General features: G+C 39.4%; 1 protein-coding gene across 1 annotated transcript in view; it reads right to left on the reverse strand.

Moving 5' to 3' along the window:
• The window catches only part of CCDC170 (coiled-coil domain containing 170), a 101710-nt gene that overhangs the window by 45288 nt on the left and 29680 nt on the right, over positions 1-26742 (reverse strand). The window contains exons 5-7 of the mRNA XM_012452235.2: positions 26445-26701; positions 21982-22126; positions 18114-18299 (exon numbers count right to left, since the gene is read on the reverse strand). Coding sequence (XP_012307658.2) covers positions 18114-18299; positions 21982-22126; positions 26445-26701 — 588 coding nt within the window. The remainder of the gene's footprint in view (positions 1-18113; positions 18300-21981; positions 22127-26444; positions 26702-26742) is intronic.

Here is a 26742-nt window from a genome sequence, read left to right on the forward strand (position 1 = left end):
AAGGTCTTGGTTTTCCCCTTTCCTTTGCTAAACTGGTCGTCACCGTAGAGAAGCCCCGCTGCTGCTGCTGCTAATCAAATGATGGTCCTTAAAGCAGAGTCGAGAACACTTTATCACAAATTCAATGCTTTAACAGTTTACAGATTGCTGTTCAGATCATAATACAATAGCTTCTTGCTTGCTCAATTAGAGTAATTTTATAGTATCAGTACTGGTGATAATAAATTGGGTGCATATTTTACTTGGAAACTACAGTCGTTCCTTGGTATCCTTGGGGAATTGGTTCCAGGACCCCAGAGGATATCAAAACCTGAGGATGCTCAAGTCTCTCTCCCATATAAAGTGGAATAATATTTTCATATAAGCTACACGCATTCTTCTGTATACTTTGAATCATCGCTAGATTACTTTCAATACCAAATACACCTTAAGTGCTGGGTAAGTAACTGTTATCATGTGTTGTTTTTCTTTGTATTATTATTATTTTTAATTTGTATTGGATTTTTTCCAAATATTTTTGACACAGAGTTGGTTGAATCCACAGATGTGGAACTTGTGGATGCAGAGGGACTACTGCACAATCTGATGTGTGGTTAGAGAACTGAGGTCCTAAATTCAATAATGCCGGGATGAAAATTAATCCTAGAATTCAAAAACCATATATATATTCACTTTCATATTGATAGACAAACCCTGATGCAAAAGGGGGAAGTTTCCATGGTCATTAAAGTGATACTTTTAACCAATTATTGACCAAAGACCTCAAAATACACAAAAATTATCTCAGATGCTTGTGACCTATGGTGTTACTGTCAATTTGGAGTAGACAAATCAACTGGCAGCTAACACCAGCATAATTAAAATATTTCAACTATGAGGAATTTTTCTACCCCAATATCATACTATTATTTCACTGACTTCGAGAAAAGGGCCAAAACAATCCTCTCTAACAAATCCAAAGTACGTTTTCTTTTCAAACCTAGGCATCATACTTATGTCTAGTGAAAAATCACAAAATTAGTTTGTGTTTATAGAATCCAGTGGTGTCTATGAGCAGATTGGGTTTCTCTTTTCTAGACACATATAGGAAAAACTAAGCTGTTTCTTGTATAAAATGCAGGACTCAAGAGCCAGAGTGACCAGGCCTTGAGGATGGCCGCTCCCTTAGTGCTCAGATTAAGTGCTGCAGGATTCAGGGGCACCGGGCTGATCTTCTGGAAATAGATGTTCTCAGACTGCAAATGCAATTACCTGTGCAGCTATCAGTAGAAAACCACCAGAGTGGAGTCTGGTTGCATGGCTACCACAAGGATACACCGAAGCAAGCAGCATAAAATAATGTGATGTCAGTACCACTGGCCAGGACTTGGGAATTGCTGTTAGACCACACTGACATACAGATCAAGAAACAAGCAGCTTCCTGCCAGCAAAAGCAAGACTGACCTCCACAGAGGAAATCACAGAGGGCAGGGCCTATAGACTGTGACGGGGATCACTTTTAAAAAATTTTTATAATTAACAGATCTTTAGGTTCAGTCTGACTGATGCAACAAATGTAAAATCCCTTCAAACTTACTTTTAACAAAAACTTTTATAAATAATATGATTATGGCATTCAGTTTAACTTCTTGTTTAAATGTGTGAGTCTGCATCAAGTAGTGAAATCATCCAAAGGTTTGTGTTTTAAGAACACAATTGATTCCTGTTCTGTTGCTATTTTATGGATTTAGATATACATGAGATCAAATTGCCACTCAAAAATGCAATGACTGACTATCATCGGGACAGAGAACCTCTGGCTTGAGCTTAATTCCTTCAATTCTAGATCAATTTTATAAAATAAAAAGTCAATTGGTTAATTGTACCTACTGCAGTTATGACTAACAAAAAAACTCAGAAATTCCCCCAAACACGCGGTGTCATACATTGCTGGTCGAAGTGTGAACAGGTATAATTTTGGTATAAACACGTAACAAAACTTAATATGCACATATCTTTTGGCCCTACAATTCCAGTCCTGAGACTATATCCGTAAGATAGGTTACTAAATACAGAAAATGAGGAATATGCAGTTATCCAATTATAATATAGCGAAAGACAAGGTACTACATGAATATTCATTGATACATAACTACTTAAACAAATATGAGACATCCATACTATAGAGTATGATGTAGTCCTGAAAATGAGTTCAACCATTGTGGATAGCAGTGTTCGGATTCCTGAAGAACCTAGAAATAGAAATTCCATTTGACCCAGCAATCCCATTACTGGGTATATACCCAAAGGATTATAAATCATTCTATTATAAAGACACATGCAGTCTATGTTCATTGCAGCACTGTTTACAATAACAAAGACCTGGAACCAACCCAAATGCCCATCAATGATAGACTGGACAGGGAAAATGTGGCCCATATACACCATGGAATACTATGCAGCCATAAAAAACGATGAGTTTGTGTCCTTTGTAGGGATATGGATGAACCTGGAAACCACAATTCTCAGCAAACTGACACAACAACAGAAAATCAAACACCACATGTTCTCACTCATTGGTGGGTGTTGAACAATGAGAACACACAGACACAGGGAGGGGAGCATCACACACTGGGGTCTGTTGCGGGGGACTAGGGGAGGAACAGCAGTGGGGTAGGGAGGTTGGGGAGGGATAACGTGGGGAGAAATGCCAGATATAGGTGACAGGGGGATGGAGGCAGCAAACCACATTGCCATGTATGTACCTATGCAACAATCCTGCATGATCTGCACAGGTACCTCAGAACCTAAAGTACAATAGAAAAAGAAAAAAAGAAAGAAAAGAATGGGAAGTTTTTTACAGATCAACATGAAAGACTCTCCAAGGTATAGTTCATAAGGAAAGTAAGGTGTCTAATGGTGCATCTATACAAATAATAATGATACATACTATAGTACTATTTGTGCCTTTATGAAAAGAATATCTCCAGAAACATGCATAAGCAAATGCCAATTCTCATCATCTCTAGGGAAGAGAACTATAGCCAGGGTTCAGAAATGAAAGAAAGATGTGATAGAATAGTGGCAACTATGAAAACACTGGGGAATTTCAGTCCATTTAAAGTGTCGAGTCAACAGTGATATGAGCACAAGTATACACACTGCACGTGCACACACACAAAAGGTAAAGTATTTAGAATGAGGGAGGTGATGCCCTGCTCTGTTTCCTTTGAATTACACCAAGCCTGAAGTTTGGCATTCAGTTCTGGGATTCAAACTTTAATACAGATTAAACACTCCTAGGACAGTGCTATTCAAATTTACAGTCTGGTACCACTCCTGCACCTGCTCTTCCCAGTCCCAACAAAATCATTTCAACAACTGAGGGTAAGAGATTAGCAATTTCTATAGCAAGTTGACACTGATGCAACATCCGAACACCATGGACTCCATTTTTGAACAAAGTAAGGACCTATTCAGGCTTCGTTAGACTGATGTGGTAAGTGGCAAGTGGCGAGACTTGCATATCTGTCGTACACTGAAGGAACATGTTAGAAATGTGATATTTTAAGGCAGGTTTGCCAACTATAATCTAAATAAGTATATAAAATCCAGAACCCATTTCTTTCATAGAATGAATTTCATCAAATTTAAACATAACTATAACTTTACAAAATAAATTAATAGAACTATTGACAGATGAAGGATTGAAGATGGATTTTGAAAACACATTTGTTTCAGACAGGCATGGTGGCTCACATCTGTAATCCCAGCAGTTTGAGAGCCCGAGGTGGGTGCATCACTTGAACTCAGGAGTTTGAGACCAACCTGGGCAACATGGTGAAATCCTGTCTCTATCAAAAAAAAAAAAGAAAACTGAAAATACAGTTGTTTAATTTTGGATACAAGGTACATATAAAGATATTGAGCTTGCTGAAATTGCTTTAAAATCTATTCTCAACAAACCTCTGTTAGATTTATTGCACAGGAAATTGTTTCTGTGTTTTGCTTTTCAGATACTTACCATAGAAAACATTGTCATCAATCCAACCAAGATTACCTAAGTGAACCAGCAAGAAGCTAGCTCATTGTCACAAACTTTACATACTAACATAAGCAGTATTCATTCAAAGTGTGTATGTAGAACTGTAATACAGGGAATTTTAGTCATAATAAAATGTATGGCTGAGCCCGGTGGCTCACACCTGTAACCCCAACACTTTGGGAGCCTGAGGCTGGCAGATCATGAGGTCAGGAGTTTGAGACCAGCCTGACCAACATGGTGAAACCCCATCTCTACTAAAAATACAAAAATTACCTGGGCGTGGTGGTGGGTGCCAGTAATCCCAGCTACTCAGGAAGCTAAGGTGGGAGAATTGCTTGAACCCAGGAGGCAGAGGTTGCAGTGAGCCAAGATCGTGCCACTGCACTCCAGCCTGGGTGGCAGAGCAAGACTCTGTCTCAAAAACAAAAACAAAAACAAAAACAAAAGTTATGACTAAAGAATAACAAAAGGAAGGCTATGAGTATAATAGTGATATTAGTGATTCATTGTACTAATCTCCTACACACAAAGAAGAATTTGGGTAATTCTGGTTTTTTCCTTGTGTTTATTCTGATTTTCATTATTGAAATTTAATTTTATGTCTGTGGCTTCTAATATTTAAAAATTTGGACTTATGCTTCATGTATTTTTTTAATTGTATTTGGGCTCTGGGGTACATGTGCACGTCCTGCGTCCTGCAGGATTGCTGCATAGGTACTTACATGCCATGGTGGTTTGCTGTCTCCATTCCCACCACCCCCACACCTATGTCAGGCAATTCTCCCTGTGTTAACCCTCCCCATCCTCCCTGTCCCGCCGACCCTGCTGTCTCTCCCCTCCCCTCCTCTCCACCCCTACACCTAGCCCTGTGAGTGTTGTTCCCTTCCCTGTGCCCAAGTGTTCTCATTGTTCATCACCCGCCTATGAGTGAAAACATGCGGTGTTTGGTTTTCTGTTCTTGTGTCAGTTTGCTGAGAATGATGGTTTCTAGGTTCAACCATGTCTCTACAAAGGACATGAACTCATTGTTTTTTACAGCTGCGTAGTATTCTATGGTGTATATGTGCCACATTTTCTTTGTCCAGTCTATCATCAGTGGGCATTTGGGTTGATTCCAGGTCTTTGCTATCGTAAACAGTGCCACAATGAACATACATGTGCATGTGTCTTTATGATAGAATGATTTATAATCCTTTGGGTATATACCCAGTAGATTACTGGGTCAAATGGAATCTCATTTCTAGATCCTTGAGGAATCACCACACTGTCTTCCGTAATGGTTGAACTAATTTACACTCCCACCAACAGTGTAAAAGTGTTCCTTTTTCTCCACATCCTCTCCAGCATCTGTTGTCTCCAGATTTTTTAATGATCGCCATTCTAACTGGCATGAGATGGTATCTCAATGTGGTTTTGATTTGCATTTCTCTAATGACCAGCGATGATGAGCATTTTTTCATATGTTTCTTGGCTGCATATTTGTCTTCTTTTGAAAAGTGTCTATTCATATGCTTCACCTACTTTTGAATGGGTTTTTTTTTTTCTTGTAAATCTGCTTTAGTTCTTTGTAGATTCTGGATATTAGCCCTTTGTCTGATGGGTAGATTGCAAAAATTTTTTCCCATTCTGTTGGTTGCTAGTTTAATGATTGTTTCTTTTGCTGTGCAGAAGTTCTTAAGGTTAATTAGGACCCAGTTGTCTATTCTGGCTTTTGTTGTCATTGCTTTTGGTGTTTTAGTCATGAAGTCCCTACCTGTGTGTATGTCCTAAATGGTATTGCCTAGGTTTGCTTTTAGGGTTTTTATGGTGTTAGTTCTTATGTTTAAATCTTTAATCCATCTGGAGTTAATTTTTGCATAGGTGTAAGAAAGGGGTCCAGTTTCAGCTTCCTGCATATGGCTAGCCAGTTTTCTCAACACCATTTATTAAACAGGGAATCCTTTCCCCATTGCTTGTTTTTGTCCAGTTTATCAAAGATCAGATGGTTGTAGATGTGTGGCGTTGCTTCCAAGGCCTCTGTTCTGTTCCATTTGTCTATATTTCTGTTTTGGTACCAACACCATGCTGTTTTGATTACTGTAGCCTTGTAGTATAGTTTGAAGTCAGGTAGTGTGATGCCTCCAGCTTTGTTCTTTTTGCTTAGGATTGTCTTGGCTATGTGGGCTCTCTTTTGGTTCCATATGAAGTTTACAGTGTTCTTTTCCAGCTCTGTGAAGAAGGTCAATGGTAGCTTGATGGGGATAGCATTGAATCTATAAATTACTTTGGGGAGTATGGCCATTTTCACAATATTGATTCTTCTTAACCATGAGCATGGAATGTTTTTCCATCTGTTTGTGTCCTCACTTATTTGCTTGATCAGTGGTTTGTAGTTCTCCTTGAAGAGATATTTTACCTCCTTTGTTAGTTGCATTCCTATGTATTTTATGTTCTTTGTAGCAATTGTAAATGGATTTTGCTCATGATTCGGCTCTCTGTTTGTCTGTTATTGGTGTATAGGAATGCTTGTGATTTCTCCACATTGATTTTGTATCCTGAGACTTTGCTGAAGTTGTTTATCAGCTTAAAGAGGTTTTGGGCTGAGATGATGGGGTCTTCTAAATATATAATCATGTCATCTGCAAATAGGGACAATTTGACATCTTCTTTTCCTAATTGAATACTTTATTTCTTTTTCTTGCCTAATTGCTCTGGTTAGAACTTCCAATACAATATTGAATAGGAGTGTTAAGAGAGGACATCCTTGTCTAGTGCCAGATTTTAAAGGGAATGCTTCTAATTTTTGCCCATTCAGTATGATATTGGCTGTGGGTTTGTCGTAAATAGCTTTTATTGTTTTGAGATACTTTCCATCAATACCTAGTTTATTGAGGGTTTTTAGCATAAAGGACTGTTCAATCTTGTTGAAGGCCTTCTCTGCATCTATTGAGATAATCATGTGGTTTTTGTCTTTGGTTCTGTTTATGTGATGGATTACGTTTATAGATTTGCATATGTTGAACCAGCCTTGCATCCCCGGGATGAAGCCTGCTTGATCGTGGTGGATAAGCTTTCTGATGTGCTGTTGGATTAGGTTTGCCAGTATTTTATTGAAGATTTTTGTATCAATGTTCATCATGGATATTGGCCTGTAGTTTTCTTTTTTAGTTGTGTTTCTGCCAGATTTTGGTATCAGGATGACATTGATCTCATAGAAAGACTTAGGGAGGATTCCCTCTTTCTGTGTTGTTTGGAATAGTTTCAACAGGAATGGCACCAGCTCCTCTTTATATGTCTGGTAGAATTCAGCTGTGAACCTGTCTGGACCTGGACTTTTTTTGGCTGGTAGGCTATTAATTGCTGCCTTGACTTCAGACCTTGTTAATGGTCTATTCAGGGTTTCAACTTCTTCTTGGCTTAGTCTTGGGAGTGTGCAAGTGTCCAGGAATTTATCCATTTCTTCCAGATTTACTGGTTTATGTGCATAGAGTTGTTTGTAGTAATTTCTGATGGTAGTTTCTATTTCCGAGCAATCGGTGGTGATCTCCCCTTTGTCGTTTTTTATTGCATCTGTTTGATTCTTCTCTCTTTTCCTTCCTATTAGTCTAGCTAGTGGTCTGTCTATTTTGTTGATCTTTTCAAAAAACCAGCCCCTGGATTTATTGATTTTTTGAAGGGTTTTTTGGTGTCTCTGTCTCCTTCAGTTCTTCTCTGATCTTAGTTATTTCTTGTCTTCTACATGCTTTGAGTTTTTTTGATCTTGCTCCTCTAGCTCTTTCAATTTTGATGATAGGGTGTTGATTTTAGATCTTTCCTTGTTTAAACAATGAGATTAAAGCAGAGATTTAAGCATTCATTAAATCAAATTAAATAAAGATACAGCATATCAAAACCTCTAGGATACAGCAAAAGTAGTGTTAAGAGGAAAGTTTATAGTGCTAAATGCATATACCAAAAATATAGAAAGATCTCAAATTAACAACCTAACATCACACCTAACAGAACTACAAAAACAAGAACAAACTCAATCCAAAGCTAATAAAAGAACTAAAATCAGAACAGACAAAGGTGACATTAGAATTGATACCACAGAAATACAAAAGAGCCTCAGGGATGACTATGAATATCTCTATGTATCCAAAAATCCTAGCCAGAGAAATCAGACAAGAGAAAGAAATGAATGACATCCAAATTAGAAAAGAGAAAGTTAAATTGTCCCACTTTGCAGACAATATGATCTTGCATTTAGGAAAACCAAAAGACTCCAAAAAAACTCTCTTAAAACTAATAAATAAATTTTGTATGCAGTATACAAAATAAGCATACAAAAATCAGTAGTGTTTTTATACACTAACAATGAACTACCTGAAAAAGACATCAAGAAGGTAATCTCATTTACAATAGCTACAAAGATGTAAAATAATTTGTAAATTTAACCAAGGAAATCAAAGACTTCCATGAGGAAAACTACAAAACACTGATGAAAGAAATTAAAGAGGATGCAAATGAAAAGACATCTCATGCTCACAGATCAGAACAATTAATGTTGTTGGCTGGGCACAGTGGCTTATGCTTGTAATCCCTTATGCTTATGCCTGTAAGCACTTTGGGAGGTCAGGGCAGGTGGATCACCTGAGGCCAGGAGTTCAAGACCAGCCTGGCTGGCCAACATGGCAAAACTCCATCTCTACTAAAAATACAAAAATTAGCTAGGCATGGTGGCATGTGCTTGTACTCCCAGCTACTCAGGAAGCTGAGCATGAGAAAAGGTTGAACCAGGAGGTAGAAGTTGCAGTGAGCCGAGATCATACCACTGCACTCCAGCCTGCGTGACAGAGCAAGGTTCTGTCAAAAAAAAAAAAGAGAGAGAATAATTAATGTTGTTAAATGACTGTATTACTCAAAGCAATCCACAGATCAACTGTAATCCATATCAAAAATCAATGTCATTTTTCATAGAAATAGAAAAAAATCATAAAATTTCTATTGAACCACAAGAGACCCTAAGTAGCCGAAGCAATCCTAAGCAAAAAGAATAAAGCTGGAGGCACCACACTACCTGACTTCAAAATATATTTTAAGACTATAATAAACAAAACAGGAGGGAATTGATATGAAATAGACACACAGACTAAATGGGACAGAATAAAGGACCCAGAAATAAATCCACATAATTATGACCAGCTGATTTTCAACAATGATACCAAGCATATCCATTGGGGTAAAAGAGAGCCTCTTTAATAAATGGTGTTGGGAAAACTAGACATCCATATGCAGAAGAATGAAACTAAGTCACTCTCTTTCTCACCATACACAAAAATCAACTCAAGATGGATTAATGACTTAAGCATAAGACCTAAAACTATAAAACTACTAGAATAAAATACAGGGGAACACTTCAAGACATTCGCTAGGCAAATATTTTATGGATAAGATCTCAAAAGCACAGGAACAAAAACAAAAAAGGCAAATGGGACTATATTAAACTAAAAAGCCTCTATGCAGCACAAGGAACAGTCAACAGAGTGAAGAAACAACCTACTGAATGGGAGAAAATATTTGGTGACATTTATCCAACAAGGGACTAATATCCACAATGCACAGGAACTCAAACAACTCAACAGTTAAAAAAAAAAAAAAAAACTAATCCCAATAAAAAGTGGGCAAAGACATGAATAGACATTTCACAAAAGACATACAAATGGCCAAAAGGTTTATTTATTTATTTAAGATGGAGTCTCGCTCTGTCACCCAGGCTGGAGTGCTGTGGCACAATCTCTGCTCAGTGCAACCTCCTCCTCCCAAGTTCAAGTGATTCTCCTGCCTCAGACTCCCGAGTAGCTGGGATTACAGGTGTGTGCCAGCAGGCCCAGCTGACTTGTTGTGTTTTTAGTAGAGATGGAGTTTCACTATGTTGGCCAGGCTGGTCTCAAACTCCTGACCTCAGGTGATCCACCTGCCTTGGTCTCCCAAAGTGCTGGGATTTGTTTTTAAAATGCTCAACATAACTAATCATCAGGGAAATGCAAATCAAAACCACAATGAGACATCATCTAACCCCAGTTAGAATGGCTATTATTAAAAAGACAAAAACAAACAAAAATAACAGATACTGGCAAGGATACAGAGAAGAGGTAACTTTTCTAACACTGTTAGTGAGAATGTAAATTCGTATGGCCACTATGGAACACAGTATGGAGATTTCTCAAAAAACAAAAAATGTAACTACCACACACCCAGCAATCCCACTGCTGGGTATTTATCCAAAGGAAATGACATGAACATAACAAAGAGATACTGCACACTCAAGCTTACTGCAGCACTACTCACAACAGCAAATACATGGAATCAACCCAAGTGTCCATCAACAGATGAATAGATTTTTTAAATGTGGTCTATATACACAATGGAATACTATTAGGCCATAAAAAATGAAACTATGTTATTTGCAGGAACATGGATGGAATGAGAGGTCATTATGTTGAATGAAATAAGCCAGGCCCAGAAAGACAAATAGCACATGTTCTCACTCATATGTGGGAACTGAGAGTTGACTCATGGAGTTAGAGAGTTGAAAAATGGATTCCAGAGTCTGGGAAGGATGAGTGGGTCGGAGAGAGATGAAGAGAAGTTGGTTAATGGATACAAGCATACAGTTAGGTAGAAGAAATAAGCTTTAATGTTCGTCAGCAGAGTAGGGTGATTATAATTAACAATGTATTGTATATTTTGAAATAGCTAGAAGAGAGGACTTGAAATGTTCTCAACACATAGAAATGATCAATAGTTGAGGTGATGAAGACTTTAAATAGCTTAACTTGATCTTTAACACATTCTATGCATGTAACAAAATAGCACATGTACCCCTTAAATACATACAAGTATTGTGTAGCAATGATAAATAAATAGGAGGCCTAAAATCTTTCATATTTCATAGCAGAAAGTCTAAAAATACTGCCTCAAATTGATGAATCAGGAATAAAACTGTATTAAAGTTTTAGGTTTTGTTTTTGTTTTTGTTTTTGAGACAGGGTCTCACTCTGTCACCCACGCTGGAGTGCAGTGGCATGATCTCTGTTCACTATAACCTTTACCTCCCAGGTTCAAGTGACTCTTGTGCCTCTGCCTCCTGAGTAGCTGGGATTACAGGCGTGCACTACCACACCCATCTAATATTTGTGCTTTTGGTAGAGACGATGTTTTGCCATGTTGGCCAGGCTGGTCTTGAACTTATGGCCTCAAGTCATCTGCCTGCCTCAGCCTCCCAAAATGCTGGGATTACAGGCATGCACCATCATGGCTGGCCACTTTAAAGTATTAATGGTAATTTTCAGAAGAACTAAAAAAGAGAAACAGTTAAAACAAGTCATTGTAGGAGTCTTATAAACAGCTTTTTTTTTTTTTTTTTGTAGAGATGGGGATCTCATTATCTTGCACAGGCTGGCCTTGAACTCCTGTGCTCAAGAGATCCTCCAGCCTCAGCCTCCCAAAGTGTTGAAATTACAGGCATGAGCCACCATCCCCAGCCCAGCTTTAATTTTTTATAATATAAGCAGATATTATGTGGTGTTTATTTTCATTTTAATTCCTCACCCAGAGACTAGAACTCTTCCAACCTCTCAGACAAGAAGAAGCAGGGTTCAAGTAAGAAAAGTTTGCAAGATCTAAGGCTGTTTAGCCAGAAGAAGAGACTTAGAAATCCATAATAAATATCCTTAACCACTTGAAGGGTGGCTATAAAAATGGGGATTTTCGTTTATTCAGTGAGGTTTCACCAGTTAGTACCAGGATAAGGAGATAAGAGACTCTAATCCTGACTTGCCACAACGCAGAACTGTCAAACAAGTACAACTTCACAAAGATAAGATGGACCTCCTTATAAACTAGTGAGCTCCCCATTTCTAGAAGAGTCAAAGGAAGGGTTGGACATAGCTAGTCAGGGAAATTTTTTTTTTAACGTGATTCCTATTTCACATAGAGAGTTAGATACCTAGATTCTAAATGACCTGAAGGTCACTTCCAACTCCGTGATTCCAGAATTGTAAAGAGGTCTGTAATTTCTTTAGTCATCTATCTCATCCAATCATTTCTCACTTCCAGGAACTATTTCCATATGTCTATACTTTTAATTAATCTCATGTTTATTTTGTCCCTAGGTAAAAGTAAATAACTAGGAATAGGAAAGGGAAGTGAAAACACTGAACACCAGTAGTGTGCCAGTCACGTCCCAAGTATTTTATGTATATTTTATCATTTAATTCTGATGTAATAGTAAGAAAGCCTTATTTTCCTGTTTGCAGATTTTAAAAACTGAGGTCCAAAGAGATCAAGCTACGTGCCTGCCATCACATAGCCAAATGATTCTGGAGCCAGGATAAAAACTCAAGCAGCCTAATTCAAGAGTCCAGCTTCTTAACTACTCTGTGCAGTCTCTCTCTCTCTCTCTCTCTCTCACTCACTCTTTCTCTCTCTTTCTCTGAGATGTTGAGATGGAGTCTAGCTTTGTCACCCAGGCTGGAGTGCAGTGATGCCATCTCAGCTCACTGCAACATCCACCTCCCAGGTTCAAGCAATTCTCCTGCCTCAGCCTCCTGAGTAGCTGGAATTATAGGTGCCCACCACACGTCTGGCTAATTTTTGTATTTTTAGGCTGAACGCAGTGGCTCATGCCTATAATCCTAGCACTTTGGGAGACCAAGACGAGGGGATTGCCTGAGCTCAGGAGTTTGAGACCAGGCTGGGCAACATGGTGAAACCCCGTCTCTACTAAAATACAAAAAATATCAGCCAGGCATGGTGGCAGGTGCCTGTAATCCCAGCTAGAGGGAGGCTGAGGCACGAGAATTGCTTAAACCTGGGAGGCAGAGGTGGCAGTGAGCTGAGACCATGCCACTGCACTCTAGCCTGGGCAACAAAGTGAAACTCTGCCTCAAAAAAACAAAAAAAATTGTATTTTAGCAGAGAGAGGGTTTCACTGTGTTGGTCAGGCTGGTCTCAAACTCCTGACCTCAAATTATCTGCTTGCCTTGGCCTCCCAAAGTGCTGTAAGCTAACAAACCAAAAGGCATAAGGGACGTCACTGCAAACCCAGGCCTGCCTGACTCGAATATCATTTATTTTTGAGCTTTAATTATTGCTGGTAGAATTAAATGCAACATGGAAGTCAGCATCTGCTCTCACTGATTTTAACTTCTAGAATTCATAGGAAATGTATGTGTGCCTTGCCAAGGCAAAATGACTACTTTCCTCAACATTCGGTTATTTCAAGATAACCAAGAGAAAAAGAATCTTTGGTAGTTTTAAAAACATCATTCCATAGGAACTACTAAAAATCTTTTCAAGTAATATATTTCCCATATATATGACAAATGACTGCATTTTTATTTGTGAGATTTTCTTGAAGGAACTGAAGTAGAGTCTTCAGAAAAGCTGAGTTCTGTAGAAACCACACCCTAGCTCTGTGGCTACTTCTACTTCTGCAATCCTTCTGGACTTCACTAATAAAGTAAGTTTCCTACCTCAAAAACAGAGCTTTAGAAAGCATTATGAAGACTCTTCCTGAGGTTGTTAATGTGTCAGTAAAACCACTTGACGGTATTTTTGAGTAATAAATCTTTGGGAGTCACAATCCTATGAATAAAGTACTTTATTAAAGATCTCAAGTTTTTTTATTGCCCGTATAATTTTTTTCACAATTTTTATTATTTTGGCAGTAAGTTCATCCCAACGTGAATGTGTTTCCAAAGTCTGAACAACATTGCATCAGTCATTTACAAGTGAAGACACTTACATAAGAAGAGGAATAAGTTCTGGTTTTTTAATGTGCTATTACGACACATTTCCTTACCCATTTCCTACTACTGATCTCTAGAGATGCGTTTTTATAAATAAATATTAAATTCTTCCTAATAGTCAAATCCTTTTTAACCCCTCCTCTCCCCTCCTAATATTCAAATCTTGATAATTTAATAACTAGTAGCTATAACTGAATTGAAAGTTACTGAGGACATTTGCATGGCTATTTATTGTTTTTGTTCCACTGACTAATAAATGGTTTCTGGCATCAGACTTGTATGTAGGATGTAGCGGTGACTATATGTGGAAAGAGAATTATTGCTGAAGGTACAGTAGTGTAATGATCTGGGTTCAAATCCTAGCTTTGCCATTTAATAGCTGTGTGAGCTTGAGCAAAGTGAATAACCTCTCTGATCACTTAGCACAATGACTGTGTTAATGATAAGTATTCAATAAATGAGCACTTCTAAATCATAAATTTTGGTTTCTAAGCACCATTCCCCAGTATTAGGAACCAAAGCTCTTTAAAGAATTGGCTGGTTTTAGTTCAGTGGCCTGAATATTGCAAGAGGGCCTATGATGACTATTTCAGTCAGAGATCAAGGAAGACTTGAGAGACTAAGTCTGCTCCAAGGTCACAGGGGACATCCTGAAGGAGCTTCTGCCAGACAAATTTGGAGAATTTGGAGCACTGAAAGAGAATAATTGATTATAACACAGTAAATAAAGAAAAACCCATGCATCCATGGAATTGAAAACAAAAGCAAAGAAAATAAAGAAAGCTTTTCTTTATAGAAGAAAACCACCTAATAGATGGGAAGAACAATGAAATTAGAATATCACCACTTTGCCACCCGTGATGTAATAGTTAATCCAGACAAGAATCGGTGGATGCTGACATCACTAGCTAAAGTCACCGGGAACAGGAATAACCTGATATTTATCACTCCACAGAAACATAACTGCAGAAGAGAAAAAATGTACTCTTCCACCAAAGACATTGGTAGTCAAACTTAGGGTCACCAACAGTGCAACACTCTAACATCATTTGCCTTCTAATAGAATGCAATCTGAAATATACAGCTTTACCTTTAAAACATTCTTGCCAAAAGCCTTAACCTGAATCCAGTCTAACCTCTAGATCCAACCTTTAAGTTTACAAGATATAGAGAAACAAGTTAAACAACACAGTGAAGAAACAGTAAGCCACTGCTCTGGACTCTCCAGAATGTCAATGCTATTAAAAACTAGTTGGGCGTGGTGGCTCATGCCTGTAATCCCAGCACTTTGGGAGGCTGAGGCGGGTGGATCACAAGGTCGAGAGATCAAGTCCCTCCTGGCCAACATGGTGAAACCCCATCTCTACTGAAAATACAAAAATTAGCTGGGCCTGTTGGTACATGCCTGTAGTCCCAGCTACTCCAGAGGCTGAGGCAAGAGAATCACTTGAACCCGAGAGGCAGAGTTGGCACTGAGCTGAGATTGCACCCCTGCACCCCAGCCTGGGCGACAGAGCGAGACTCCATTTAAAAAAAAAAAAACTGAAACTAATCAACAAATGCAGTTAATTAACCTAGGCAGGATCCCAATTTGGGGAAGAAAACAGCTGTAAAAGACATTCTTGTAGCAAATGGTGAAATTTAAATGTGGAATGATACTAGATGATTATTAGCTAAGCCAGACTTAGTGGCTTAAAGCAACAAACATTGATTATCTCACAGTTTCTATGGGTCAGGAATCTGGGCATGACTTTGCTCATGGTTCTGGCTCAGGGGCTCTCCTAAGGTTGGAGTCAAGCTGTTAAGCAGGGCTGCAGTCCTCCCCAGGACTGACCAGAGGAGGATTCCCTGCTGGTCTCACTCACATGATAGCTGACAGGCCTCAGGTTCTTACCATATGGGCCTCTCGAGAGGTGGCTGAGTGTCTTCACCACATGGTAGCTGACTTCCCTCTCCCCACAGCTACCTCACAACACGGTCCCTGGCTTCCCCTCAAGAGCAAGTGATTCCAGAGAGATCAACAGAGTTCATCTAAGACAGAAGCCACAGCCTTTTTATAAACTAATCTCAAAAGTGGTATTCATCATTTCTGACATATTCTATTGATTAGAAGGGAATCAACAAATCCAGACCATGTTCAAGAGGAGGAATATTAAAAAAAAAAATGTGTGTGCTGAAAACCATCACAGATGGCATTACAGTGTTATAGTTAATTTTCAGATGCAGCAATAGTATTATGGTTACAGAGAGCAGTGTCCTTATTCTTAGGATAAATATGCTGATGTAGTTAGAGGCAATACATATGATGTCTGCAACTTATTTTCAAGTGGCTCTGCAAATATATATATGTTTATGTAACAATAACAAATACGTATTGCTTATGTAAAATAACAACGCAAATAAAAGAAAATGCTAACAATTGTTGCATCTGGGTGGATGATGGGTGGATGGTCATTGTCATATTCCTTCACCCTTTCTATGTGTTTGAAACTTTTCAAAAGAAAATGTTGGTGAAAAATAATGGAAAGTTATTACTTTGATCCCATTAAAAGTCATTGCAAAAACCGCAATTACTTTTGCACCAACCTAATACTATGGACTGATTTGTGTCTTCCCCGAAATCCATATTTTAAAGTCCTAATCCCCAATGCAATGATATTTGTGGGTGGCGCCTTTGGGAGGTGATGAGGTTCTGATGAAGTTTTGAGGGTGGGGACCTCGTGATGGGATTAGTGCCCTTAGGAGAGACATCATGGCACTTAGCTTGCTTGCTTGCTCTCTCTCTGACATATGCGGACACAGGGAGAAGGCAGCCATCTACACGTCCTCATCAGAACCTGACCATGCTGCTGGCACCCTGATCTTGGATTTCCCAGCCTCCAGAATTGTGAGAAATACATTTCTGTTGTTTAAGCCACCCAGGCTACGGTACCGTGTTATGGCAGCCCAAGCTAACGAAGACGAGGCCATTGACAACAATAAAGTTTGCACTTTCTACAGAGCTAATGTGTCAGGAGAATAAAGCCAGTGGTACGAAGGGCTTTTTGATGCAGGGAATTGGTTGAAAATAGAAATTAGTATAATGACTGTGCTTTTCAACTTCCTATCCCATCTCAGTGTGGCTGTAATGTCACTAGACAGGGAAGTGCCCAAAGAAATTTCCAAAAAGGCAGCTCCTTCCCCTGCACCCACTAATTCCACAGGCCCCTCCTTAGCCTGTGGGTCACCAGTACAGGCCTTCACCCCCAGGGAGGTTGCCTTTATCAGCACCAGTCCTTAGCTGATCTTAAATTCCATCTCCTGGACCATTGCCATTCATTTTTCTCCTACGTACTTTTATTAACTGATTGTACTAGCTCGTTTTTGCTATTGGAAATGAATCACTGTTATTAATCCCATAATAAATTTATCACAAAATTTGAAAATATAATCAAGGGATTATATAGTGTTAAAAAAACACACACATGATATTAAGTCCCATGCTCAAACAGGTTCCAGATCATTTGAAAAGATCAGCCAATTCACTGTGTAAATCAAAGTTTAGAATTCAGTCACTTCCGTTTGGCAATACCTGTCAAAATGGCAAGGTCCTTGTCCTTTGGCCCAGCGAGTCTACTTCTTGGATTTTGTCTTTCTGCTATATCCTCCCACACGAAGAATGATATAAGATTACTCATAATAGCTATATTGATAATAATGTATAGTATATTGCCATTTGTGTTATAAATAAATAAATAAAAAGAGAAAAATATAATGTGCAGAGCGTGTCAACAGTTGTGTTAAAAAGAAATAAGGTCCGGGCACTAGCTCACGCCTATAATCCTGTATTTTAGGAGGCCGAGGTGGGCAGATCACCTGAGGTCAGGAGTGCAAGACCAACCTGGCCAACATGGGGAAACCCTGTCTCTACTAAAAATACAAAAAATTAGCGGGGCGCAGTGGCACATGCTTGTGATCCCAGCTACTCTGGAGGCTGACGCAGAAGAATTGCTTGAACCCGGGAGGCAGAGGTTGCAGTGAGCCGAGATTGTGCCATTGCACTCCAGCCTGGGAAACAGAGTGAGACTCCTTCTCAAAAATTAATTAATTAATTAAAATTAACATTTTTTAATATATATATATAGCCAATGACCTGTTCAAGTCACTTTGTCCCATGTCACCCCCAACCCTTCTGCTGAGTGCAGGCTCTTAAAATTGTGATCAATAAAAAATAAATTGTGATCAATAATTCTAGGGCGCTTATCTGACACCCATTTCTTCCATTTCTGCTTCCTCTACGTGGTCCTGGATGCACACGTATCCTTCATACATCGTACCTGGTTCAGCTTGTCTTTCTCTTCAATACAGGAGGCAGTTTTTTTCTGCTCTCTGTTGACTTCTGACGCCAGCCTCATGATCGTTTCTCTGCTAGCTTTTGCCTCCATCTCATGGACATTTATAGTCTCTTCAAGAATCACAATTTGTCCTTTCATGAATTCATTTTCCTTGCACAGTTCTCTAAGCTGAAGAGAAAGCAATTACAGCTGTCCTATAAAAATTAACAATTTCATATATTTTCCCTAAGCAATTGACAATCTACAGGCTGCATTATCATATGAAAAATGTAAGAGCACTATCCTACGTGGACTCTAATGGTCACATTTTCCAAGGCAGCCTCTTAACTCTGTTTTAGACCTGGCAGTCAAGTTCAGATTATCCAAAAGGTGGCCACAAGGCAAGGATAATGAAGCCAGAAGCATCCCGACGGAACACACATCAGCAAACCTCTGTCTGCTAAATACTCCAGGTCCGATGAAGCTCTACAGAGGCTGCAATAGGCAATGAAGCAAGGGACTTGCCTTCAGCCCTGTCCACTCGGGCTTAATGCAGTCAAGACACCGTGTAGCCCTGGAGGAAACACAGAGAACGCAGGGCTACACTTTTTAAAAAAATGTATTATTCTAATTAAAATAAGCATAGGAAAATTGTGAATAACAGCTCAGTGTTTATCACAGGGAATTGAGATTAGCAGGGCTTTTGCTTACTATGTTGTGCACTGGAATTGTTAACTGGGAGCATTTATAAGATTTACAAGGGGAAAATAAAAGCCAGCAAAACTCCCCACCTCAGGGGGGCGCTCATCAGACAGTCTCCAACACCTGTAACTTGCTTCCCTCTCTATCCCTGCATCCTGATTTGTTTCTCTGCATTGCACCTTTTTCACCATGTGGGGCAATTGAAGATATTTATTTGCTTATTTCTTCACTATCCTTACCCCCTGATAATGAAATCTCTAGGAGAGCATAGACATAGTCTTGTCTCATTCACTGCTGTCTCTCCAGCACTCAGAACAGTGTCTAGTGTATAGTAAGCAGTCACTAAATATTTGTGAAATGAAGGAATGAATAGCAAACAAATTATTGGGAATGCGTGGTTCCTTGGGAATGCATGTGCACATGTGTTTACGAGGGCATGTGAAAGTGAAGGAACAGTTTTAAAACTGGAGCCGTTTTGTTCTTGAGGAACACCTAGTGAGGTGGCAGTTTTGGTCAATACAGCCGACTTCCTGATCGGGGCCAATTATTTTTTTTTCTTTTTAAGACAGGCACCTGCTCACGTGGCCGAGATGCCAAAGCTCCAGATTCCTATCCTCTGTCATGAAATACAGATTCCATTATTGTTCAGGTAAGTTGAGGCCAACCAATCCCAGGAAGAAATTGCCATTAAAAAGACAGTTTCTTACTCATTGTTCCCAAGTGGAAGGAACCCACCACGCCACACAGGGCTATGGGAAAGCACCAGGGCCAGTCGGGAGGCAGAAGAAACAGGGAGAAAAGTGGGCAAGAGGCGGTATCGTCGCCTCCACTGGAAGGAATAAGCAAAGCAGAGTAAGCCAACTTAGGGTTGGCTATTGAATGATTTCAGTGGCTCTTGGGGTATAGGGGCTGTCCTGAGCTATCTGGGGGCCTTAGGGCAAGGGGCAGTAGCCTGCAGGTAAGAGCCAGTTGTAGGAGGTGGCTGGGGAATGGGCCCTGGATTGGTCACATGGAAAGTTCTGCTGGAAAGGGCAGGCTCTCCTCGGTCAGCAAGACTCTGGAAGTCAAAGGATTAGAAATATAGAAAAGACAAGGGCATGATTAATGCCATAGAAACACCCAGATTAGCACCTAGAGATTGTCTCTGATAGAGAAAAGAATGTCATGGAAGAAGAAGCTTCTGAATTCCCTTTTCTGCTCCCCATCATTTGGCTTGAAAGATAATTCTCAAACTACAGGTGGACTTTTACAGCCAAGCTCCCGGTCACAGGTTAGCCATAGGGAGCAGGACAAGAGCCATCCAGCACCCATGAGAGCATCAGGTGGACCCATGGCCCCAGCTATCAAAACCCCTTCGTGAAGTGGAATACTTCCTAAAATCAAATGAAGTCATCATGCAGCTTTCAGAGAGGACATTTGGGAAGCTCACTAGTAGACAGCTGAGAGGTAACTTTTAAAAATGGCTGCATGACCTGGCATGGTGGCTCACGCCTGTAATCCGAGCACTTTGGGAGACCGAGGCAGGTAGATCATGAGGTCAAGAGTTCGAGACCAGCCTGACCAACATGGTGAAACTCCATCTTTACTAAAAATACAAAACTACAACAACAAAAAAAAGCCAGGTGTGGTGGCATGCACCTGTAATCCTAGCTACTCAGAAGGCTGAGACAGGAGAATTGCTTGAACCTGAGAGGTGGAGGTTGCAGTGAGCTGAGATCGGGCCACTGCACTCCAGCCTGGGCAACAGAGCGAGACTCTGTCTCAAAAAAAAAAAAAAAAAATGGCTGCATTATGGGCCAGCTATGATGGCTCACACCTGTAATCCCAGCTTTGGGAGGCCAAGGTGGCAGAATCGCTTGAGTGCAGGAGTTAGAGACCAGCCTGGACTATTAGTGAGACCTCATCTCCATTTAAAAAAAAAAGAAAAAAAGAAAAAAAAAAGCTGCATGGGTGCTGTGCATGGTGGCTCACAACTGTAATCACAGCACTTTGGGAGGCAGAAGTGGGGTAATTGCTTGAGGCCAGGAATTCAAGACCAGCCTGGATGACACAGCGAGACCATCTCTACATAAAATAAAATAAATAGCCAGACATAGTGGTATATGTCTGTAGTCCCAGTTACATAGGAGGCTAAGGCAGGAAGATCCCTTGAGTCCAGAAAGTGAAGACCACAGTAAGCTAGGGTCATACCACTGCACTCCAGCCTAGGTGACAAAGCAAGACCTTTTCTCTAAATTAAAAAAACAAAACAAAACAAAAAAAAAACGACTATATGGAAATCTGTCAGCAAGCAAGGATACAAAAGGTTTATAAATAGCCAAAGAGAACCACGAGCACTCAAATACTTTCAGGTACCCTAATGAAGCACTATGGGCCAAGTGAATTATTCAGTTAATATTATTTATTTCTGACTTAATGGTACTCTACCATTAAAGTAGAATTTTTGCCATTTGTTTTTGTTTTGGTTTGTTTTGTTTTTGAGATGGAGTCTCACTGTGTGGCCCAGGCTGGAGTGCAGTGGCACTATCTTGGCTCACTGCAACCTCCGCCTCCTGGTTCAAGCAATTCTGCCTCAGCCTCCCAAGTAGCTGGGATTACAGGTGCCCGCCACCATGCTTGGCTAAATTTTGTATTTTAGTAGAGACAGAGTTTCACCATGTTGGCCAGGCTGGTCTCGAACCCCTGACCTCAGGTGATTTGCCCACCTCGGCCTCTCAAAGTGCTGTGATTACAGGCATGAGCCACCGCACCCAGCCGCTATTTGGTTTTAATGTAAAATTTTTCAGTACTTTAGAACTCACAATCAGTATCCTAAAAATGACACTCAACTGGTTTTGTGTGAGTATGTGTCTGGCTGTAACTAAAAGGAAAAAAACTCCCTAAAGCAAATGGTTAAAATGAAATGGTATTGACAACCTAAATATATTTTGGACAAAGCCATTACTCTCTTTTGGAGAATAATTAATTTCAATAATACTAGAAAAGCTCTTGGAATTGAGGCTCAAGAAGGTGATGTGACTTGTCCCAAGTCACACAGTTAATTAACGCTACACTTGGGTTACTGTCCCCATTCTCCCGCCACCCCCAAACTCAACCACAGCACTTCCTTTCGTGCCACGTGTCAGAATCACCACTACATTTATAGACTTTTTAATCTGCATACAGACACCTTTAAAATTAAATCTTCATCTGATGCCTGATCATTCCTCTCGTCTGGATCCAAGCAGTCACGAAGTTGAGTCAGAAATTCCTCATGTTTCCTGGAGTTCTCAGAAACCTCTTTCTTATTCTCCTCATTTTCTTTTGAACATTTTCTGTAACGCAAATAACCAATAAGTCAGAGTTTAACACCATGGAAGATGACGTTCATCAAACTAAGTTAGAACGTAAGCTCTCTGGGGGAAATAATTGTCATTTTCAAGACAACACAGTTTCCCAGACACAGAGCAAATTATTGTCACAGAAGCCCTATCAGGGAAGGAGAAAAGTGGAAGCAATTTTGGGACACCTATGCTTTGCAGAAGTACAAGGAAATCTTCAAGGCATCGTGGACTTAGTGACAGGAGAGAAAATGGATTCCCCTAGCCTCAACCCTTTAGGATCTCCAAAAACGGAGGCAGATGTCTAGAACACACGTGCTCACAATCCACACAGCCAAGGGTCTTCATGGGGCCTCATGGGGAAAGATGGTGTTACCACATTGGTTCCAGAGGACCATCTTTTTTTTTTTTTTTTTTTTTTTTTTTGAGAGGGTGTTTCACTCTTGTTGCCCAGGCTGGAGTGAAATGGCGTCATCTTGGCTCACTGCAATCTCTGCCTCCCTAGTAGCTGGGTTCAAGCGATTCTCCTGCCTTGGCCTCCCTAGTAGCTGGGATTACAGGTGCTCACCACCACCACACCCAGCAAATTTTTTGTATTTTTAGTAGAGACAGGGTTTCACCATGTTGGTCAGGCTGGTCTCAAAATCCTGACCTCAGATGATCCTTCCGCCTTGGCCTCCCAAAGTTCTGGAATTACAGGCATAAGCCACCACACCCAGCAATTTTATTTTCAAACTCTACAATACAGTGGTTTATAAGAGTCCTGGTTCACGGCCAGGCATAACTGTAATAACAAACACATCAAAAGCACAGAAGGTTCTCGCCTCTGGAAAAGAGATATGTCCGATCACCAGCAAAGTTCATTATCAGTTTTCACATGCCCACAGTCTTTAAAGTGTATTGGAAGAAAGGAAAGAAAATCAGTATATCGAGGAGATTATCTGAACCCCCATGTTTATTGCAGTTCTATTCACAATAGCCAAGATAGAATCAACACAAGAGTCCATCAGTGGGTGAATAGAGAATAAAATGTGATATATATATAAACATCGGAATACCATTCAGCCTTTTAAAAGAATGAAATCCTGTCAGGAGTGGCAATATGGATGAACCAGGAGGATATTATGTTAATCAAAATAAGTCAAGTACAGAAAAATAATTGCTGCATGGTCTCACTCATATGTGGGAGCTGAAAAAAAGTGAACTCGCAGAAGCAAAGAGTAGAATTGTGATCATTAGAGGCTGAAAAGGATAGTGGATGGTAGATACAGAGAGGTTAGTCAATGGCTATAAAGTTATAAAGATGGTTATAAAGTTATAAAGCTAGATGGCAGGAGTAAGTTCATGGCATATGCTATAGTGCTCTGTAGCATAGTAGGGTGAATGTGGTTAACAATGATTTAGTTTTCAAACAGCTAGAAGAGAGGATTTTGAATATTCACAATGCAAATAAGTGATAAATGTTCAAGATGATGAATTTGCTAATTTCCCTGATTTGATCATTATACATTGTTTACATGTATCAATATATCGTTCCATATCCCATAAATATGTACAATTATTACAAGTCAACTAAAAATAAAAGGAGAAAAAGAGCATTAGAAGAGTATTAGAATTGGCCAGTCAAGGAAAAAAGGAAATTTATGGTCTATTATGAATATATTATTTCAAATCTCAGATAGACTTGTTGAAATAATATGGTCTATTTCTAATGCTTTAAATGTTAGCAACTAAGAGATCATCGATAATAGGCATACTTCAAAGGCAAATTAGAATCATTTCAGTAATTTAGTGTCATTTTTAAATATCCAAGATAATAAACATGATTATTGCTTTTCCTTTTTACCACGTTGAGTGTTTACTGCGGATTCTTTCACTCTATTCAAAGATTAACAAAGCATGTAATTGCAGATACTCAAAGCATATCAGATTTCTATTTAGAAAACTCTGTAACGATAAAAGGCTAACATCACTATATCTCTGAGTTCTTATTTTAGCATATGAAAGGTAAAACTCTTCAGTCTTTTGGACTCAGGAAAGGCATAATTAAGTGCATGGTGCTGATCAATTTACATACATGATTCCATACATGAACCCCAAGATTTCGATCTTTCTTCTCCATTCCAAAGGTTTCTAAACTACTTTCATTTTTATTTGCAATTCACTTGACCCAATAAAGTTCCAGGAATCTACCCTAAGAAAATAATCACATAAATGTGAAAATATGAATCACATAGATATTCACTGAAGCTTGGTTTGTAGCCATTTTTTTTTTTTTGGTGGAACTAACCTAAGAGCCTGTAGAAATAGCAAAAAGAATTGATTGAGTAAATTATATTTCAAGCAAAGGAATATAATGGGCCATTTAAAATTATATACTAGGCTTAGCACAGTGGCTCATGCCTGTAATCCCAACATTTTGGGAGGCCAAGGTAGGAGGATTGCTTGAAGTCAGGGATTCAGGACCAACCTGGGCAACATGGCAAAATGCCATCTCTACAAAAAAAATTTAAAAATCAGCTGGGTGTAGTGGCATGCACCTGTGGTCCCAGCTACAAAAGAGGCTGAGGTGGGAAGATTGCTTGAGCCAGGAGATCAAGGCTGCAGTGAGCCATGATTGCGCCACTGCACTCCAACCTGGGTGGCAGAGTGAAAACCTATTTCAAATAAGTAAATAAATAAAATTATATACTAAATGAGTTTTTTAACTGTTTACAACATATAGCCAGACACAGTGGCTCACTCCTGTAATCCTAACACTTTGGAAGGCCGAGGCAGGCAGATCACTTGTGGTCAGGAACTTGAGACCAGTCTGGTCAACATGGCAAAACTCCATCTCTACTAAAAATACAAAAAGTAGCTGGGTGTGGTGGCACATGCCCATAATCCCAGCTACTCAATAGGCTGAGGCATGAGAACTGCTTGAACCTAAGAGGTGGAGGCTGCAGTGAGCCAAGGTCATGCCACTGCACTCCAGCCTGGGTGACAGAGCAAGACTCTAGCTTAAAAAAAAACAAAAAAAGATATTAAGTAACATCATTTACCCATAAAAAGGAAAAAAATCTTAAAGAATAAAAGAAAGAAAGAAAGAAAGAAAGATAGATAGATAGATAGATAGATAGATAGATAGATAGATGGATACCAGCTACTTGGGAGGCTGAGTCATAAGAATTGCTTGAACCCAGGGGACAGAGGTTGCAGTGAGCCAAGATTGCACCCACTGCATTCCACCCTGGGCAACAGAGCAAGACTCTTTCTAGAAAAGAGAAGATGGAGAAGAAGAAGAAGGAGAAGAAACATGAAGAGGTGCTATCTCTCTCTTTCTCTCTCTCTCTCTCTCTCTCTCTCTTTCTCTCTCTCTCTGCCATGTAAGTATACAGCAAGAAGGCATTCATCTACAAACCAGGAAGAGGACCCTCACCAGGAACTGAATAGACCAGCACCTTGATCTTGGACTTCCCAGCCTCCACAACTACAAGGAATAAATTTCTGTCATTTAAGCCACCCAGTATATGGTATTTTTCTTACAGCATCCCAAACCAACTAAGACAGAAATTAGTACCAGGAGTGGGATGTTGCTGTAACAGATACATATTATAATTATCCAGGTGAGAGTTAATGGTTGCTTGGACCAAGTTCGTGACAACAAAGGTGACAACAGAAAGCTGACAAAGTATTTTGATTTGTTTTGAAGAGAGATATGATGGGATTTGCTTAACAATCAGACATACAGAGTGAAAGAAAAAGAGAACCAAGGTTTATAGCAAGAATTTTGAAATCATCAAAATGTATTTTAGGAACAAATCATTCCCAATTTTGTCTCAATAATCACCTCTTATCAGAATGAAGTGTGGGAAACCTAGGTTTCATGACTTCTCTGCATGAACTAGGAATAAAATCTAATGAGGAGTATTCAGTGTGATTTGCAGTGGTCTAGCTTCTAGGATATTTTTATAACTGGCTTCTAAATAAATATCTACCTCTGTGTACTACCTACCCCACCACATCAGGGTTAAATTCTACTTAGAGGAATCTTCCAAATTGTGTAAATAAGCATTTGCAGCCACCATTGATAGGCTATAAACATACTTAAGACAAAGCTATATTTGTTAAAATTCTTGATGACATTTAGAAATGAGCTTGGGAAAAATTTTTCAAGACTCCAAAGATATTTGAGGTCAATAACTTTTTTTCAAATTGAGTTTCAGGGCCAAATAATCCAAAACACCAGTACATTCAAAGACATATCTTGCTATCAGAAGCTAGTATTTTAACGCTAGTTAAAGCGAGAAATATACCGCAGTATCCTTACTGTAATTTTTCGTCTAATTCCACAACTTTCTTCTTTAATTCCTGATTCTCCTTGATTGCAGTGTGAGCTGTGATTTCAGTTCTGATTTTAGAAGTGGAAAGTGCTGCGGATTCTTCTTCTAGCTCCTGAACTCTGTCTCTCAAAGAAGTAAGGAGAGATGATTTTCTGGCACTGTTTTCTTTGTAGCTCTCTATCTCAGCTTTCAACTCTTGATAGGAGACTTCTTTAGAAAGCATCTTGGATCGGAGGTCTTGAAGCTAACATGGAAAAAAAGTTTAAAAAAAAAAAAAAAAAAAAC

This window comes from Aotus nancymaae, unplaced genomic scaffold (genome assembly GCF_030222135.1).
Source record: "Aotus nancymaae isolate 86718 unplaced genomic scaffold, 86718_ANA_hifiasm-v0.15.2.pri h1tg000040l, whole genome shotgun sequence".
Lineage (NCBI taxonomy): Eukaryota > Metazoa > Chordata > Mammalia > Primates > Aotidae > Aotus > Aotus nancymaae.